This window comes from Mobula hypostoma, chromosome 1 (assembly GCF_963921235.1).
Source record: "Mobula hypostoma chromosome 1, sMobHyp1.1, whole genome shotgun sequence".
NCBI lineage: Eukaryota > Metazoa > Chordata > Chondrichthyes > Myliobatiformes > Myliobatidae > Mobula > Mobula hypostoma.
In genome coordinates, this window is record NC_086097.1 from 246363827 (window position 1) to 246384437 (window position 20611).

At 44.0% G+C, this 20611-nt stretch overlaps 1 protein-coding gene across 4 annotated transcripts in view; it reads right to left on the reverse strand.

Moving 5' to 3' along the window:
• The window catches only part of sugct (succinyl-CoA:glutarate-CoA transferase), a 563356-nt gene that overhangs the window by 156802 nt on the left and 385943 nt on the right, over window positions 1–20611 (reverse strand). For 3 of the 4 annotated variants that reach the window (XR_010020283.1, XM_063066693.1, XM_063066716.1), the window contains exon 13: window positions 13055–13118. The exons of the other annotated variant lie outside the window; for it this stretch is intronic. Coding sequence is in view for 2 of the 3 variants with exons in the window: in XM_063066693.1 (XP_062922763.1) it covers window positions 13055–13118 (64 nt within the window). In the remaining variant the exon portion in view is untranslated. The remainder of the gene's footprint in view (window positions 1–13054; window positions 13119–20611) is intronic. 4 annotated transcript variants of the gene reach the window in all.

Sequence of the window (20611 nt, forward strand, 5' to 3'; positions counted from 1 at the left end):
CCACCCCAACACCCGACTAGGATAATAATGCTACTAAATATCTTTGTAGTAAAGATCACTATATAACATTAGCAGGTTAACATTACTGAATCAATAGAAGTTATCACTATGTAACAGCACTAATAAATAGTCTTGGATGGTCAATAGCAAGTAACCACATACAGTCAGAGCACAATGCACAGAAACAGGAACTTTGGCCCATCTAGGTGTCAAACTCATATTCTTCCTAGTTCCATTGGCTCACATCTGGAACATATCCGTCTATACCCCTCCCATTTATGTACAGTACTCCCTTTTAAACATTGAAGTCTTCAGCTTCTGCAGGCAGCTCATTCCATACTCTCACCACCCTCTGAAAGAAAAGGGTTCCCCTCATGTTCTTCTTCTATTTTTCACCTTTCACCCTTAACCCATAACCTCTAGTTGTAATGCCACCTAACTTCAGTGGGAAAAGCCTGCTTGCCTAACCTATTCAACCTTTCCCTATAACTCAAGTCCTCCAGACCTGCATTATTCTTCTGAATTTTTTCTGCACTCTTTTAATCTTATTAATATTTAAACATTAGGATTGATATCCTATTAGAAAGCTATCAATAAGATTGAAAAAAGTGCAGAGATTTACTATTGTAGGTTTAGTAACCCTGAGCAAGTACGAAGATGGACTGATGCTGTGACTTATTTATTTAGTTAAACATAACACACATGGTTAAAACTGAGTCTGAATTATTTAATAACACTACCTTAACAAAATTACTTGAGAGTACTGGATTATTTTGTTAGATAAATTATATCAATGTAATGATATTACTTAATTCCACAGGGCAATTATGCAATGTCCTAGTTATGGATTAAAAACAAAGAACGATCCATAACATTTATTGGAGATCTCTTTTATTTCGCAAAACAGGGTGGAGTAGGCCCTTTCAGTACACCTCCCCAGTAACCCAACAACCCTGATTAACCCTAACCTAATCACGGGACAATTTACAATGACCAATTAACCTACCCGGAATGTCTTTGGACATCAGAGGAAATCAGAGGACCCGAAGAAAACCCATTTAAAGAACTACTTAATGTCAAATGATAAACAGGAGTTTTTAATATGGCTCGAATAACTGAGTAACATTAGATTAAGAGTATCTCGGAGAGGACCACAATCTTATTGTGGATTGGAGGCTTGTGTGCCTCAGTCACCTGGACAGCAATGTTGGCTGGAGTTAGTACTCTCTGTTTTGGCTCTTCTTAGGGTCACCCACGGCAAACAGGTCAAAGGGTAGAGGCGAGAGTAAGAGTGGTTCACTAGTCCTCCAGGTTCGGGGGTTCAGCTCTGGACTAACAACACTGACTGGTAAAACAAAACTGTTACAGAAACAGCAATGAAAAGTCTTTCTATATGTGTGATGGAAAAACCTTCACTGATGCCCTAAACACCTGCAGCTTTTATGGCAACAGCAACGAACAATCCTCCTACATCTGCATATGACGGTTGTCCTGAGTCTCCACCTGGGACATGCATGACTGACAGTAGTGAAAACCAAGAGGAAGCTACTGACATGATGAAGGAAGCCCTGAACACCACAAACACCAAGACAAATGGCAGACAGAGATGGAAGACCTTCATTGCTGCCCTAAATGCCAGTAGGCATTACAAGCAGTAAGCAAGTAAGTAAAATTAAGAATAGTAGTCGTAGATTAGTAATGCTGCCTAATACTACAGGATTAGAAATGCTAATTAATATTACTGGGTTAACAGCCATATGCACTGCAACAGGATTAAGGTATTCTAATAGGATTAATAGGAAGGCTTACAGAACTATATAGATTTGCTGATTAACAGAACATGAGATGGTACAGCACAGTGCCGACCCTTTAACCTACTCTAAAATCAATCTAAACACGAGGAAATCTGCAGATGCTGGAATTTCAAGCAACACACACAAAAGTCGCTGGTGAATGCAGCAGGCCAGGCAGCATCGCTAGGAAGAAGTACTGTCAACGTTTCGGGCCGAAATCCTTCGTCAGGACTAACTGAAAGAAGAGCTAGTAAGAGATTTGAAAGTGGGAGGGGGAGAAATGATAGGATTTCCAAAATGATAAGAGAAGACAGGAGGGGGAGGGATGGAGCCAAGAGCTGGACAGTTGATTGACAAAAGGGATATGAGAGGATCATGGGACGTGAGGCCTAGGGAGAAAGAAAAGGGGAGGGAAGCCCAAAGGATGGGCAAGGGGTATAGTGAGAGGGACAGAGGGAGAAAAAGGAGAGAGAGAAAAAGAATGTGTGTATATAAATAAATAACGGATGGGGTACGAGGGGGAGGTGGGGCATTAGCGGAAGTTTGAGAAGTCAATGTTCATGCCATCAGGTTGGAGGCTACCCAGATGGAATATAAGGTGTTGTTCCTCCAACCTGAGTGTGGCTTCATCTTTACAGTAGAGGAGGCCGTGGATAGACATATCAGAATGGGAATGGGACGTGGAATTAAAATGTGTGGCCACTGGGAGATCCTGCTTTCTCTGGTGGACAGAGCGTAGGTGTTCAGCGAAATGATCTCCCAGTCTGCGTCGGGTCTCGCCAAATATATAGAAGGCCGCATCGGGAGCACCGGACGCAGTATATCACCCCAGCCGACTTCTGGGGTAGATTATCAACATATTAATTTCACTATAGCAACAATATTTAATATATCTGGAATCACAAGGTTCTTTATACTGCTGAATTAATATCTTCACTTAATATTAATGAATTAATACAGAATTCAATACTGCATCAATAAATAATCCCTAATTATACTGGCTAATTAGTCATAAAATTGGGTGCCTTCGGCCCAACTGGTCCATGCTCACCACAGCATCCTCCCTGCTAGTCCCAGTTCCCTGCGTTCACCCCATAACCCTCAAGCCCTTCCCCTCCATATATCTATCTAAATGCCTCTTAAATGTTGTAATTATACCTGCCTCGACCACTTCCTCGGGCCCCTTGTTCCAGATACTCATGCCCCTCTCTATAAAAGAAGCTTCACATTTCTCTCCTCTTGTCTTGCATCTGTACTCTCTAGTTTTTGATTCCCCTCTCTGAGGAAAGATCTATGACTGCTCACCTTATTCGTACCCATCATGATTGATTTAAACCTCTATGAGGTCACCCCTCTTTCTTCTGTGCTGCACTCTGCCAACCTCCCCTATAACTCAGGCCCTCCAGTCCAGGTAGCACCATGGTAGATCTCTTCTCCAGTGTGACAGTGTCTTTCTGTAAACTACACTTGTACTTCCAGGTCCCTCTGTTCCACAACATTGAGCACTGCACTTCCAATCACTATCTAAGTCTGGTTCAGCTGCCCAAAATGCGTTACATACAGGTTAGGATTACGATGCTGTGGACAAGCTCTGATGACACCTGAAACATGATGGCACTTGCGGACACTGCAGCTGAGGTACTGTCAATGTGACATACAATTCAAAGTGCATAATTGGTAAATTGGCTTATTATAGTCACATGTAGCAACATACAGGGAAAATCCTGTCTTGCACAATGTTCATACAGACCAATTCATTACAACAGTGCATTGAGACAGTACAAGGGAAAATAATTACAGAGTGCAGAGTAGAGTGTAGCAGTTAGAGAGAAAGTGCATTACAGGTAGACAATAAGGTGCAATTCATAATGAGGTAGATTGTGAGGCAAGCAGTCGATCTTAGCCTATCAGTGGACTACTCATGTTGCCTTATAACAGTGGTATAGAAGCTTTATGGATAGCAGGGTGGAGATATGTCTCTACCAAAGAAGGAGTATGGTGCTCCTTCCCTCCACAAGCCTGCAGGTCTCCCTTCAGCAAGATGTAGCACCTGTTTAGCTCCCCACTCCCCTTGATTACGGTCACGTGAAGCCATGGAAGGAGGTGGTGGTTGGTAGTATGAGGAGCTGGAGCACATCATGTCCTGGTTATGTGACCACTGATGCCAGGCAGACAATTGCAGAAGAGTATTGATAGTGGCTGGGGTTACCCATATTGTAAAGACACCGACCAGAAGAAGGCAATGGCAAATCGCTTCTGTAGAAAAATTTGCCAAGAACAATCACGGTCATGGAAAGACTAAGATCACCCACATCATACGACATAGCACTCAATGATGATGATGATGATAGAAAGTATCTTTGAGCCTGGTGGTACATGCTTTTAGACTTCTGTATCTTCTGCCCAATTGGGTGTCTAGGGTGGGAGGGGTCTTTGATTACACTGGATGCTTTACTGAGGCAGTGAGAAGTTTAGATAAATTCCATGGAGAGGAGGATGTGCTGAGCTGCGTCCACAGCTCTCTGAGGGTTTTTTATGGTAACATGATGCTCTCTATGGTGCATTGATAAAAATTAGAGTCATAGAATCATAGAAAAATACAGTACAAAAACAGGCTCTTCGGCCTATCTAGTGGTAAAACCATTTAAATCATTTCCACACTCTCATCACCCTCTATGTGAAAAAGTTCCTCTCATGTCCCCCTGAAACATTTCACCTTTCACCCTTAACCCATGACCTCTAATTACGATCCCATCCAACCTCAGTGGAAAAAGCCTGTTTGCATTTACCCTATCTATACCCCTCATAATTTTGTATACCTCTATCAAATCTCCTCTCAATCTTCTACACTCCAAGGAATAAAGAATTAGTGAGGGTTATAGGGGACATGAGAAATTGCTTTAGCCTCCTGAGGAAGTAGAGGCATTGGTGTGTTGTCTTCTCCTTGAAATCTACATGGTTAGACCCGGATAGACTACTGGAGATAGTCACTCCTTGGAACACTAAGCTCTCAACCTGCTCAACCTCAGTACCCTTGATGTAAACAGGAGCATGTGCACTGTCCCCTTCTTCCTGATGTCAACGCCCAGCTTTTTGCTGACACTGAGGGCAAAGGTTACTGCCATGACACCATGTCCCTAAGCAATCGATCTCCTTTCTGTACTCTGACTCACGGTTACTTGAGGTGATGGTAGGAAGGTCAGCCAGGACGATAACTTTATCAGGCAGGTTCAGGGTTGTAAGTGGAACAATTAGACAGGTTAATACATTTGGGCAGGTTAACATAATTAAGCAAATTGACAGAGCCAGGCTGGTTTAGCGAGGATGTGGTTTCATAACCAGAACAACTTGATCTTCTTTTGCAATAAAATATATCACTGTGATCGAGTAGCTAGCAACTACTGAATAAACACAGTGCAGCAGCTAGGCTCCTAGTAACTATGTGTTTAAGGAACACTGAGCACATATGCTAAACTCTGTGATAACATATACTCAGTGACCATTTTATTAAGTACCTCCTGTACCTATTAAAGTGACCACTGAGTTTATACAGCCACAACTATAAGTCAATGAGAATGGGCCTGATAACACTCTGGGTCCTCCTGATGCATCAGATAAGTTGGGCTCTGCAATGAACTCCTCCAAGAGGACCACAACCCTGTCACGGTTTAGAGGCTTGCATGCCTTAATGACCCAGAGAGCTAGGCTGGCTGGAGTCAGGGCTTTGTGCTTTGGCTCTTGGTAGGGTCACCCATGCCAAACAGGTCAAAGGGTAGAGGCTGGACTATGAGTGGTCCACCAATCCTTCAGGTTCGGAGGTTCAACTCAGGCTAACAACCCTGATTGGTCAAACAATATTGTTATGGAAACAGCAATGAAGAACCCTTCTTCATCTGTGATGGAGGATCATCATTGCAGGTGTAATGGGCAGAAAGTAAGTGAAATGAACTGCTTTGGAGTATCTGACTTTTAGATTACTCCATCAATGACTGATATCTCTCTGGCCAGAGTACTTTGGCTGCATGCGTGGCACCCTACAAGAAAAGATAGGAGCATAGAAACATAGAAAACAGGTGCAGGAGTAGGCCATTCGGCCCTTCGATCCTGCACCATCATTCAGTATGATCATGGCTGATCATCCAGCTCAGAACCCTGTACCTGCCTTCTCTCCATACCCCCAGATCCCTTTAGCCATAAGGGCCATATCTAACTCCCTCTTAAATATAGCCAATGAACTGGCCTCAACTGTTTCCTGTGGCAGAGAATTCCACAGATTCACCACTCTCTGTGTGAAGAAATTTTTCCTCATCTGGGTCCTGAAAGGCTTCCCCTTTATCCTTAAACTGTGACCCCTCGTTCTGGACTTCCCCAACATCGGGAACAATCTTCCTGCATCCAGCCTGTCCAATCCCTTTTAATTTTATACGTTTCAATAAGATCCCCCCTCAATCTTCTAAATTCTAGCAAGTATAAGCCTAGTTGATCCAGTCTTTCATCATATGAAAGTCCTGCCATCCCAGGAATCAATCTGGTGAACCTTCTTTGTACTCCCTCTATGGCAAGAATGTCTTTCCTCAGATTAGGGGACCAAAACTGCACACAATATTCCAGGTGTGGTCTCACCAAGGCCTTGTACAACTGCAGTAGTACCTCCCTGTTCCTGTAGTCGAATCCTCTTGCTATGAATGCCAGCATACCATTCGCCTTTTTCACCGCCTGTTGTACCTGCATGCCCACTTTCAATGACTGGTGTACAATGACACCCAGGTCTCGTTGCACCTCCCCTTTTCCTAATCAGCCACCATTCAGATAATAATCTGTTTTCCTGTTCTTGCCACCAAAGTGGATAACCTCGCATTTATCCACATTAAATTGCATCTGCCATGAATTTGCCCACTCACCTAACCTATCCAAGTCACCCTGCATCCTCTTAGCATCCTCCTCACAGCTAACTCTGCCACCCAGCTTCGAGCCATCCACAAACTTGGAGATGCTGTGTTTAATTCCCTCGCCTAAGTCATTAATATATATTGTAAACAACTGGGGTCCCAGCACTGAGCCTTGTGGTACCCCACTAGTCTCTGCCTGCCATTCTGAAAAGGTCCCGTTTATTCCCACTCTTTGCTTCCTGTCTGCCAACCACATCAAACCATACCCCCAATACCGTGTGCTTTAAGTTTGCACACTAATCTCCTGTGTGGGACCTTGTCAAAAGCCTTGTGAAAATCCAAATATACCACATCCACTGGTTCTCCCCTATCCACTCTACTAGTTACATCCTCAAAAAATTCTATGAGATTCGTCAGACATGATTTTCCTTTCACAAATCCATGCTGACTTTGTCCGATGATTTCACCGCTTTCCAAATGTGCTGTTACAACATCTTTGATAACTGACTCTAGCATTTTCCCCACCACCGATGTCAGGCTAACCGGTCTATAATTCCCCGGTTTCTCTCTCCCTCCTTTTTTAAAAAGCGGGGTTACATTAGCCACCCTCCAATCCTCAGGAACTAATCCAGAATCGAAAGAGTTTTGAAAAATTATCACTAATGCATCCACTATTTCTTGGGCTACTTCCTTAAGCCCTCTGGGATGCAGACCATCTGGCCCTGGGGATTTATCTGCCTTTAATCCCTTCAATTTACCTAACACCACTTCTCTACTAACATGTATTTCCCTCAGTTCCTCCATCTCACTAGACCCTCAGTCCCCTACTATTTCAGGAAGATTATTTATGTCCTCCTTAGTGAAGACAGAACCAAAGTAGTTATTCAATTGCTCTGCCATGTCCTTGTTCCCCATGATCAATTCACCTGTTTCTAACTGTAAGGGACCTATATTTGTCTTAAGCAATCTTTTTCTTTTCACATATCTGTAAAAGCTTTTACAGTCAGTTTTTATGTTCCCTGCCAGCTTTCTCTCATGATCTTTTTTCCCTTTCCTAATTAAGCCCTTTGTCCTCCTCTGCTGGACCCTGAATTTCTCCCAGTCCTCAGGTGTGCCACTTTTTCTGGCTAATTTGTATGTTTCTTCTTTGGAATTGATACTATCCCTAATTTCTCTTGTCAGCCACGGGTGCACTACCTTCCCTGGTTTATTCTTTTGCCAAACTGGGATGAACAATTGTTGTAGTTCATCCATGTGATCTTTAAATGCTTGCCATTGCATATCCACCACCAACCCTTTAAGTATCATTTGCCAGTCTATCTTAGCTAATTCACGTCTCATACCTTCAAAGTTACCCTTCTGTAAGTTCAGAACCTTTGTTTCTGAATTAACTATGTCACTCTCCATCTTAATGAAGAATTCCACCATACTATGGTCACTCTTACCCAAGGGGCCTCGCACGACAAGATTGCTAACTAACCCTTCCTCATTGCTCAATACACAGTCTAGAATGGCCTGCTCTTTAGTTGGTTCCTCGACATGTTGGTTCAGAAAACCATCCCGCATACATTCCAAGAAATCCTCTTCCTCAGCACCCTTACCAATTTGGTTCACCCAGTCTACATGTAGATTGAAGTCACCCATTATAACTGCTGTTCCTTTATTGCATGCATTTCTGATTTCCTGTTTAATGCCTCACTACTACTGTTAGATGATCTGTACACAACTCACACCAGCGTTTTCTGCCCCTTAGTGTTATGCAGCTCTACCCATATCGATTCCACGTCCTCCAGGCTAATGTCCTTCCTTTCTATTGCGTTAATCTCCTCTCTAACCAGCAATGCCACCCCACCTCCTTTTCTTTCATGTCTATCCCTCCTAAATATTGAATATCCCTGAATGTTGAGCTCCCATCCTTGGTCACCCTGGAGCCATGTCTCTGTGATCCCAACTACATCATATTCATTAATAAGTATCTGCACATTCAATTCATCCACCTTGTTACGAATGCTCCTTGCATTGACACACAAAGCCTTCAGGCTTGTTTTTACAACACTCCTAGCCCTTATACAATTATGTTGAAAAGTGGCCCTTTTTGATTTTTTCCCTGGTTTTGCCTGCCTGCCATTTTTACTTTTCACCTTACTACTTTTTGCTTCTACCCTCATTTTACACCCCTCTGTCTCTCTGCACTTGTTCCCATCCCCCTGCCACATTAGTTTAAATCCTCCTGAACAACAGTAGCCAATGCTCCCCCAGGACATTGGTTCCAGTCCAGCCCAGGTGCAGTCGTCCTGTTTGTACTGGTCCCACCTCCCCCAGAACTGGTTCCAAAGCCCCAGAAATTTGAATCCCTCCCCCTTGCACCATTTTTCAAGCCACGTATTCATCTGATATATCCTCCTATTTCTACTCTGACTAGCACGTGGCACTGGTAGTAATCCAGAGATTATTACCTTTGTGGTCCTACCTTTTAGTTTATCTCCTAACTCCCTAAGTTCACCTTGTAGGACCTCATCCTGTTTTTTACCTATATCGTTGGTACCTATGTGCACCATGACCACTGGCTGTTCACTCTCTCACTCCAGAATGTCCTACAGCCGCTCAGAGACATCCTTGACCCTTGCACCAGGGAGGCAACATACCCTCCTGGAGTCTCATTTGCGGCCGCAGAAATGCCTATCTATTCCCCTTACAATTGAATCTCCTATCACTATAGCTCTCCCATTCCTTTTCCTTCCCTCCTGTGCTGCAGAGCCACCCATGGTGCCATGAACTCGGCTGCTGCTGCCTTCCCCTGATGAGACATCTCCCCCAACAGTATCCAAAACAGTATATCTGTTTAGGAGGGAGATGACCCCAGGGGACTCCTGCACTACCTGCCTACTGCTATGCTGTCTAGTGGCCCTTTCTGCCTGTGTAGCCTTTACCTGTGGTGTGGCCAACTCACTGAACGTGCTATTCATGACTTTCTCAGCATCGCGGATGCTCCAGTATGAATCCAGTTGCAGCTCCAGCCGCTCAATGCGGTCTGCCAGAAGCTGCAGCTGGACACATTTCCTGCACAATCACTGGAAGTATCCCTGATTTCCCACATGCTGCAGGAGGAACAAACCACGGGGCCGATCTCAGCTGTCATGACCTACTCAATACGCTACAGCCTCGCCGCCTTCCTTGCTTCAAATAAAATACCGCTGCAGACCATTCTCCTCACTTGGAGTGAAGCTCGTCCTCAGCCTCTGCTCGCTGAAGCTCTCGAGACAAAGCGTTCCTACTCTGTTCCCCTCTACTCCGTCGCCTGCTCCATCAAACTGCTCTCTTTTAAATACTCCCACTGCCTCACGGGCCAACTTACACGTGCTTGCGCAGTCCTGCCCCGATCAACCGCCGAAGATAACCTTTATTTGTCACATGTACATCGACACATGCAGTAAAATGCATGGTTTTATGTCACTGACCAACATGGTCTGGGAATTACGCTTGGGAGCAGCCCACAAGTGTCCCCACGCTTCCAGCGCCAACATTGTACGCCCACTACTTACTAACCCTCAGTCTTTGGAACATGGGAGGAAACCGGAGTACTTGAAAGAGACCCATGCGGTCACAGGCAGACATTACTAATTTCTTACAGGCACTGGTGGGAATTGAACACTGATCTTACAACCATGCGCTGTCAAGCAATTGCACTAACTGCTGCACTAATGTGCAGCCCTGTTAAGATTTAGTATCTACAACGTGCCGTTATGGTAGAAATTTAATTTCAGCCAAGATCTTAAAATTTTTGAAATCTTCGAAAGGCACTGCCTCAAAAAGACAATATCTATCATTAAGTACCCCTACTACTTTCTTCTGATTGCTACCATCAGGGAGGAGGTACAGGAGGCAGAAGACAAAATACTCAATATTTCAGGAACAGCCTCTTCCCTCCGCTATCAGATTTCTGAACAGTCCACGAACCATGAACACGACCTCAGTATTTTACTCTCTTTTTACACTACTTACTTATTTTTTACATATTTTTTATATGCCACCAGACATTGTCCTAGTGCCTGAGTCTACTAAGCAAGTGGTGCTGCTGGAGCTGACAGTCCCATGGGAAGATAGCTTGGAAGAGGCCTTTGAAAGGAAGCTCTCCAAGTATGCAGGACTGGTTAGCAACTGTCAGCAGGCTGGATGGAGAGCGAGGTGTCTCCCAGTGGAGGTTGGTTGTAGGAGATTCGTAGCCTGTTCCTTAGTTAGAGCCTTCAGCATTTTGGGCATTGAGGGAGAGAGGAAGAGGAGAGCCATCCGCAGTACCACCCATGCGGCAGAGAGGGCCTCAAGATGGCTGTGGCTCAAAAGAGGGGAGCCATGGAGTCATAAGTAGCTAGCCATCTGGACACAAGCTGGGGTCTGATCAGCCCCGGCTGGGTCATCTGGAGGAGGTTGTATGATGTTGAAAGACCCGAAACACCCGATGATTCCAGGAACATCACTGAAGATGTGTCCAGAAGCATCAATAGATGTATGTACACAGCTTATTGTAACTTATGTAATTGTTTTTATGTAAGACACCAAATTTCACAACACGTCAGTGATAATAAACCTGATTCTGATTCAGTACGCTTTACCCATGCAACTTTTTAAGCAGACATTCCCAACAATACAACATTAAATATCCAAATTAGTACCGCTGGTTCAATGAATTGTATTTACTCATAGTGTTACAGATTCAGAGATTCAAAGTACATTTATTATCAAAGGTTGTATGATTTGTCTTCCCCACTGACAGTCACAAAACAAAGAAACACCATGGAACCCGTTCAAAGAAAACATCAAGCTCCCAGCAAAAAACAAGGGAAAAACACAGAATGTAAAACATCAAACCATTGAATACCAGAAGGGTATTAACATTTATTAATGTGGTTGAAATAACGAAAAATCTTAGGATCATAGCACCGATAAACACGGAATTGAAAGCATCATTTAAAACACTGAACTTAAATCTTTAGATTTACAGAATTATTCAAGGCTCCAGCACTGTTGACGCTACAGGATAATTCTGCATAAAAATCACTCTAAGCAGTTTGGTTACAGCAATCTGCTGTTAGAATATTTCAGTATTCTTGAGTGGGGAGCGGAAGGGAACTCTAGCTCAAAGGTTAAGAGACTAATTGGAAATGAATTGCCTGCTAACCTCTCTTGCTTTCTGCCCTGTCGCAGATGTTCTCTTTTCATCTCTCCTCCACTCCACTTACATGCTTATAGAACATAGAACACTGCGGCACAGTGCACAACTTTCGGCTTACAGGGTCAACTTTCGACCCTATAATCTACCCCAAGATCAATCTAACTCTTCCTTCCCACTTATAGCCTGCCATTTCCCCATCATCAACGTGCCTGTCTAAGAGTCTCTTAAATGTCTCTAATGTATCTGCGTCTACCACCATTCCTGGCAGGGTGTTCCATGCACCAACCACTGATATCCCCTCTATACTTTCTTCCAAACACCTTAAAGTTATGCCCCTTGATATTAGCCATTTCTGCCCTGGGAAAAAGTCTCTGACTATTTATTCAATCTATGTTTCTTATCATCTTGTAAACCTCTAGCAAGTCACCTCCCATCTTCCTTAGGAGAAAATCCCTAACTTTCAACCTTTCCTCAGGTTTATGTACACCCCTCAAGCATAATACATCTCTATATTTTGTCTAGTCATAATTAAAGGTTATCAACCAGAGTGATCCTTGGATTAACACCTTCCCATGTGGATAGTAGCTTCCGTGATACTAGAGGACTTCAATATTCTTGTCTAGTTTTCCAAAGAGAGATTCACCAAGAAGACACATCTTTTTGGAAGAGTTATGTGACCGCTTTGGAGTGGTGTGGTCAATGGGTCACACATGACCTCAATAGCCTTGTGTTAACATCAAGCTTCCAAAGGTTCTATTGGCATGGTAGCAGAGTGGTTAGCACAATGCTTTATAGTACAGGCAACATAGGATCAATTCCCGTTGCTGCACATTTTCCCCGTGACCGCATTGGTTTTCTCTGGGTGCTCGGGTTTCCTCCCATAATCCAAACACGTACTGTTTGGTAGGTGAATTGGTCATTGCAAATTATAAACAGGATTAAATCATGGGTGTGCCTTGAAGTGCCTATTCTGCACTGCACGTCAATAAATAAACTAAAAAGTTCAACAACATAAGCCAAAGCGAAGAAGAAAGCTGTGGTAAATACAGAAATTACTGGTGCTTCCGTTATATTTTCGAAGATCTCTGCTTGCACAGTAAACACTGAAATACTTGTTTATTACTTTCCTTTGCTAACAACAGAACACAGCAGCAAGGGATGTTTAGTTGTGCTCTAATGAAGAAAAGAGACCTTTAACCTACCTGGAACAGTTATGTTCCCTGCCGTTGGATGGTACATTTCTAAAATGAGGTCATTGTGTATAACCTAGAAAGAAGAAATAAATATAGCCTTAGCTGCACAGTATGTCACAAATTGTGAGTATTTGGCCACTTAAAAGTTGGCAGCTATTCTTACAAAAATCTACTCAGAAAATATATGGCCTTCTGCTATAAAATTCTATAATCCCAGGGAGAATGGGCAATAATTTTGCAGCCTTGATTCTCACTCCATGCCCCTGTAAGCAGAGCCTCCCACTGGGAGCAGAAGGTTGTGGAAAAAGCTCAATAGACTGAAATAGTGGCTGTCATATAAAGGATATCATGTCAGTTCAGCAAACGCTTTAAAGTGCCAGCCCTATAATGAAATATCTAATGATTAATAAGCATTAAACTACTGAAATTTCCTACATCAAAATAAAAGTACATTTATTTCATTAGGAGTTTGAGGACATTTGCTACATCACTAAAGACTAGCAAATTTCTACAGATGCACCATGGAGAGCATTCTGACTGGTTGCATCATGCCAGCTCTGGAGGTGCGGATGCACAGGATCGGGAAAAGCTGTAGAGAGTTATAAACTCAGTCATTTCCATCATAGGCACTAGTCTCCTCATCATCAAGGACATCTTCAAAAGACAATTTCTCATAAGGTGGCATCCTTCATTAAGAACCCACGCCACCTTCTTCTCACTACTACCATCAGGAAGGAGATATATGAGCCTGAAGAGAAACACTGAATGTTTTAGGAACAGCTTCTTCCCCTCTGCTATCAGATTTCTGAATGGACAGTCAACCCACAAACATCATCAATTTTACTCTCTTTTTGCACTATTTATTTATTTTATATTTCTTATTGTAGCTTACAATAATTTTTTAATGCATTGCCCAGTACTGCTACCGGAAATTTTACAGCATGATTCTCATTCTGATTGAATGGCTTCAAAGGTGTTTCAAAGGTGCCCATTAATAGATTCATTGATATATAAATTTTATCACAATTTTGAGGGAAATTTGGCTTTGAAATTCAGAGTACTTTATTGGATCTTCAGCAAATGCCTGCATTTTACTGTTTTGGATCACCTTGCACCATAGACATGGGAAGCACATTAACACTCTACATTACGTCACACACAAGTTGCTGTAGAAATGCTCCTGTGCGTAACAGCATTTCAGTTACTGCACGGCCATGCACCCCTGCAGCTAGGAGGGAGCAGTGCACAAAATGCTGGAAGAACAAAGTAGGTCAGGCAGCAGCTATAGAGTCGACATAATATTGAGATAGGATTCTTCATTTCTATTTCCATAACATTTTTTTTGAACAGTCAGGCTTGTTAGCCCTGAGCTGAACCCCTTGAACCTGGAGAACCAGCATATGATGAGAAGGGAGGCCAACTCCCCATTCAAGACAGCACTTCATTGGACCCTGAAGGGCAGAGGAGGCCAAAGACAACTCAGTGCCATACAATAGAGGCAGAAATGAAGACCCTGAACCACACCTGGGGCACAATAGAGAAGATGGCTAAGGACAAGCAGAGATGGAGGACCTTCACTGCTGTCTTAAATGCCAGCGGTGTAACAGGCATTTGAAAGACGACAACGACAATGATGATAATAATATTGAGACAAGTGATTCTGCAAATGCTGGAGCTCCAGAGTATCGCACACAACACGCTGGAGGAATTCAGCTGGTCAGGCAGCTTCAACACAGAAGAATAAACAGTTGACATAATATCGAGACAAGAGATTCTGTAACCCTGTTCATTGACCATGATCACCTACATGATAAGGCCTTTTTAATCAAAGTTGGAGATCCCATCCTTGTGAAAGATTTGAAGTACATTTATTATCAAAGTACATATGTGTATAGTATACAACCTTGAAATTTGTATTCATCCAGGCAGCCACAAAAAAACACAATAAAGCCTTTAAAAGACTTCACTTCACAAGACCATCGGACACCCAGTGTTCAAAATAAAAGACAGATTGCGCAAACAATATAAAGTAACCAAAGAACATTAACCACAGAGTCATTTCAGTTCATTCTACTCATGATCATCATCACGTGCCATGTCGTATGACGTAGTCATACGTTCTGGTTGGGCAACCACTGATGCTAGGCAATCTTTGAAGATTATTGTTAACGGCTGGGGTCACTCAGTTTGTAAAGATACTGCTCAGAAGAAGGCATGGTCTTTCATCATGATTGCTCTTGGCAAATTTTTCTACAGAAGTCGCTTGTCATTGCTTTCTTCTGGGCAGTGTCTTTACAAGATGGGTGACCCCAGCCCTTATCAATACTCTTCAGAGATGGTCTGCCGGGCGTCAGTGGTCGCATTACCAGGACTTGTGATAGGCACCAGCTGCTCATATGGCCATTCACCACCTGCTTACAGGGCTTCACGGGACCCTGATCGGGGTGGGGGGGGGGGGCTCATCAGGTGCTACACCTTGCCCAAGGGTGACCTGCAGGCTAGCGGAGGGAAGGAGCACCTTACACCTCCTTTGGTAGAGACATATCTCCACCCAGCCACCCGTCATTGTACTACCTACAACAGAAGCAGCCTCTTATCAGAGTACATCGATGCAGCGCTGCTGGATTTTGTGGCAAATATAACACGAGAGCAGGTGATGAGATGTTCAGTAAAACCTGAAAATCTGGAAACACTCAGGCCATATCTGTGCAACGAGAAACAGAGGCAATGCTATGAGGTCAAAGTCCCTCTATCTGAATCAGAATCAGATTTAATATCACTGGCATTTATTGTGAAATTTATTGTTATGCAGCAGCAGTACAATGCGATACATAATCAGATAAACTGTGAATTACAGTTTATATAATTTATATATATATATATATAGTTGAATGCAGTAAGTTGTGCAAAAATAGGAGTGAGGTAGTGTTCATGGGTTCAATGTCCATTCAGAAATCAGATGGTGGTGGGGAAGATGCTGTTCCTGAATCACTGAGTGTGTGCCTTCAGGCTTCTGTACCTCCTTCCTAATGATAACAATAAGAAGAGGGCACGTCCGGGGTGATTTGGGGGGGGGAGTCCTTAATAATGGATGGTGCCTTTCTGAGGCCTGCTCTTTGAAGTTATCCTGGAGACTGGGGAGGCATGTGTCCATGATGGAACTGACTGAATTCACAACTTTCTGCAGCTTATTTCAATCTTGTGCAGTGCCCCCCCCCCCACCGGCCCCTACGTACCAGACGCTGAGGCAGCCGAACAGTTCTAACAAGGGTCATTGATCAATACAGCATGGATACAGGCCCTTCAGGCCAATGAGTCTAATCCGACCACAGCGCCCACCCACCTAGTCCCAATTTCGTGCGTTCAGCTCATATCCTCCCAGCCCTCACCTCTCCATGTACCTATTCAAGTGCTAAGTGCTTCTTAAATGGTACTATTGTACCCGGTGCAGCCACTTCCTCTGGCAGCTTGTTCCATATACTCGCCACCTTCCGTGTAAATATGTTGTCCCTCAGGTTTATTTCCTCTCACCTTAAACCCATGACCCCGAGATTTAGACTCCCCTACCACGGGGGAAAGACTGCCACCATCTGTCTTATCAATTGTTCTCAGAACTTTAAAACATTTCTGTAAGGTCACCTCTCATTCACCTACATTCAACGTCAAAGTAAATTTATCATCAAACTACGCACATGTCATCATATACTACCTTGAGATTCATTTTCTTGCCAGCACTTATAGGAATATGACGGAACAATGAGAAACTATACACGTGCCATAGTAGCGTGGCAGTTAGCGTGACACTGTGACAGCTCAGGGCGTTCCTGAGTTTGGAGTTCCAGTCCAGCACCGTTCTGTAAGGAGTCTCTGTACATCCTCCCGGTTGAAAGCGTGGATTTTCCCCGGCTGCTCCAGTTCCCTCCCTCAGTAACAAGGTGTACCAGGTACGTTAATGGGTCATTGCAAATTGTCCTGTGATTACGTTAGGGTTAAATCCAGGTTGTCGGGGGTTGCTGGGGTGTGGTCTGAAGGGCTGGAAGGGCCTACTCCACATTGTATTGCTAAATCAATAAATATAGACCTGCAAATGGTGCAAAAGAAATACTGAGAACAATGTGAAATATAAATAATATTGAGGACAGCCTGGCCCACTGACAGAGAGATGTCTAAAATATCCTCATAAGCGGAACAAGTGCTACACATGCCCTTACACTTCCTCCCTTACCACCATTCAGGGCCCCAGACAGTCCTTCCAGGTGAGGCGACACTTCACCTGTGAGTCGGCTGGGGTGATATACTGCGTCCGGTGCTCCCGATGTGGCCTTCTATATACTGGCGAGACCCGACGCAGACTGGGAGATCGTTTCGCTGAACAACTACGCTCTGTCCGCCAGAGAAAGCAAGGTCTCCCAGTGGCCACACATTTTAATTCCACATCCCATTCCCATTCCCATTCTGATATGTCTATCCACGGCCTCCTCTACTGTAAAGATGAAACCACACTCAGGTTGGAGGAACAACACCTTATATTCCGTCTGGGTAGCCTCCAACCTGATGGCATGAACATTGACCTCTAACTTCCGCTAATGCCCCACCTCCCCCTCATACCCCATCCGTTATTTCTTTTTATACACACATTCTTTTTCTCTCTCTCCTTTTTCTCCCTCTGTCCCTCTCACTATACCCCTTGCCCATCCTCTGGTTTTTCCCCCCTCCCGCTTTTCTTTCTCCCTGGGCCTCCTGTCCCATGATCTTCTCATATCCCTTTTGCAATCAACTGTCCAGCTCTTGGCTCCAACCCTCCCTCTCCTGTCTTCTCCTATCATTTCGGATCTCCCCCTCCCTGTCCCACTTTCAAATCTCTTACTAGCTCTTCTTTCAGTTAGTCCTGACGAAGGGTCTCAGCCCGAACCGTCGACTATACCTCTTCCTAGAGATGCTGCCTGGCCTGCTGCGTTCACCAGCAACTTTTATGTGTGTTGCTTGAAACTCCATCATCTGCAGATTTGCTCGTGTTTGAGGTATCTAAAATACCCCTGTTTGGGGCTGAAGGCCGTTTTGAGAGGAGCAATGAGGGTGACGAGACTGGCCCCGCAACTCCAGCTCGACTCCCTGCAGGCACAGTGGCCCCTGAGCTGTCAAACAGCACCAAGCCTGCATCTGATCCCTTACTGAACAGATGATTTGGATCTTCAGCTTCTTGCAGGGGTATTAAAAATCACATTGGGATTTACAGTGCATATTTCATAGCTTGCGGTCATTTTAGGACATGACAGCCAAGTAATAAATGAAGTAATGGTGTGCCTTGTCATACGGACAATGACTTCCAGGTTGAAAACAAAAGAATTAGGCAGTCTGTACACCAGTGGGGTGACACAGTAGCGTAGTGGTACCATAGTGCCAAAGTTCAAAGTAAGTTTTATTATCAGAGTATTGCACATACATGTCACCGCATGAGATTCTTTTTCCTGCGGGCATACTCGGCAAATCTACAGATCAGTAACTGTAAAATGATCAATGAGCAACAAACTGTGCAAATGCAAAAATAAGTAAATTACAATAAATAACGAGCATGATATAAGATAAAGAGTCCTCAGTGTGAGATCATTTGCTGTGGGAACATCTCAATAGATGTGTTGATATCCATGTGACCACGTGGGTTTCCTCTGGGTGCTCAATTTGCCTCCCACATTCTAAAGACAAATGGGTGAGTTGATTAATTGATCACATGGGTGCAGCTATATTTCATTAGCAGTTGGAGGAGATCTGGTATGTCATGCAAATTTCTATAGATGTACTGTGGAAAGCGTGCAGACTGGTTGCAACACCGTCTGGTATGGAGGCGCCAATGACCAGGAAGGGCCAATGGACCGAATTGGAAAAAAGTTGCAGAAGGTTATAAACTCAACCAGCTCCATCATGAGCACCAACCTCCCGGCCATCGAGGACATGTGCAAAAGGTGATGCCTGAAGAAGGTGGCATTGATCACTGGGGGACCCTCTCCTCCCAGGATATGCCCTCTTCTCAGTATTACCATCAGTGAGGAGTTACAGGAGCCTGAAGATAGACACTAATTATTATAGAAACAGCTTCTTCATCTCCACCATGAGGTTTCTGAATGGACCATGCACTCATGAACATGACCTCACTATCTTCCTCTCTTTGTGCACCATTTATTTACATTTTTATGTACAGTATCTTATAATAATTTTTTATGCATTGCACTGTCCAGCTGTCACAAAGCAACAAATTTCACAACATCATAGTCATAGTCAGCTACAGTTGCCCCAACCAAGAATAGAGTATAAATATAGCAATATAAAACCATAAATAATTAAATAGTAATATGTAAATTATGCCAGGAAATAAGTCCAAGACCAGCCTATTGACTCAGGGTGTCTGACCCTCCAAGGGAGGAGTTGTAAAGTTTGATGGCCACAGGCAGGAATGACTTCCTATGACGCTCTGTGTTGCATCTCAGTGGAATGAGTCTCTGGCTGAATGTACTCCTGTGCCCAACCAGTACATTATGTAGTGGATGGGAGACATTGTCCAAGATGGCATGCAACTTGGACAGCATCCTCTTTTCAGACACCACCGCCAGAGAGTCCAGTTCCATCCCCACAACATCACCGGCCTTACCAATGAGATTGTTGATTCTGTTGGTGTCTGCTACCCTCAGCCTGCTGCCCCAGCACACAACAGCAAACATGATAGCACCGGCCACCACAGACTCATAGAACATCCTCAGCATCATCCGACAGATGTTAAAGGACCTCAGTCTCCTCATGAAATAGATATGTCAGTGATAATACGTGTGATTCTGATATTAAGAAAACCAAAGAAATTCTTCAAAAGATCAGAATAATTCCAGTACAATATGCAATTAGACCATAAGACATAGGAGCAGAATTAGGCCATTTGGCTCATCGAGTCTACTCTGCCATTCAATCATGGCTGACACTTTTTCCCCTCCTCAGCCCCCATACCCCGGCCTTCTCCCCATAACCGTTGATGCCGTGTCCAATCAAACTCTGCCTTAAATACACCCAACGACCTGGCCTTCACAGCTGCCTGTGGTAATTAATTCCACAAATTCACCACCTCTGGCTAAAGAAATTTCCCTGCATCTGTTTTTAGTAGACACTCCTCTATCCTAGTCTATGCCCTTGTCCTAGACTACCACACCATGGGAAACACAAGGAAATCTGCAGATGCTGGAAATTCAAGCAACACACCCAAAAAATGCTGGTGAACGCAGCAGGCCAGGCAGCATCTCTAGGAAGAGGTACAGTCGATGTTTCGGGCCGAGACCCTTCGTCAGGACTAACTGAAAGAAGGGATAGTAAGAGATTTGAAAGTGGGAGGGGGAGGGGGAGATCCGAAATGATAGGAGAAGACAGGAGGGGAGGGGTGGATCTAAGAGCTGGAAAGTTGATTGGCAAAAGGGATACAAGGCTGGAGAAGGGAGAGGATCATGGGACAGGAAGCCTAGGGAGAAAGATGGGGGGGAAAGCCCAGAGGATGGGCAAGGAGTTATAGTGAGAGGGACAGAGGGAGAAAGA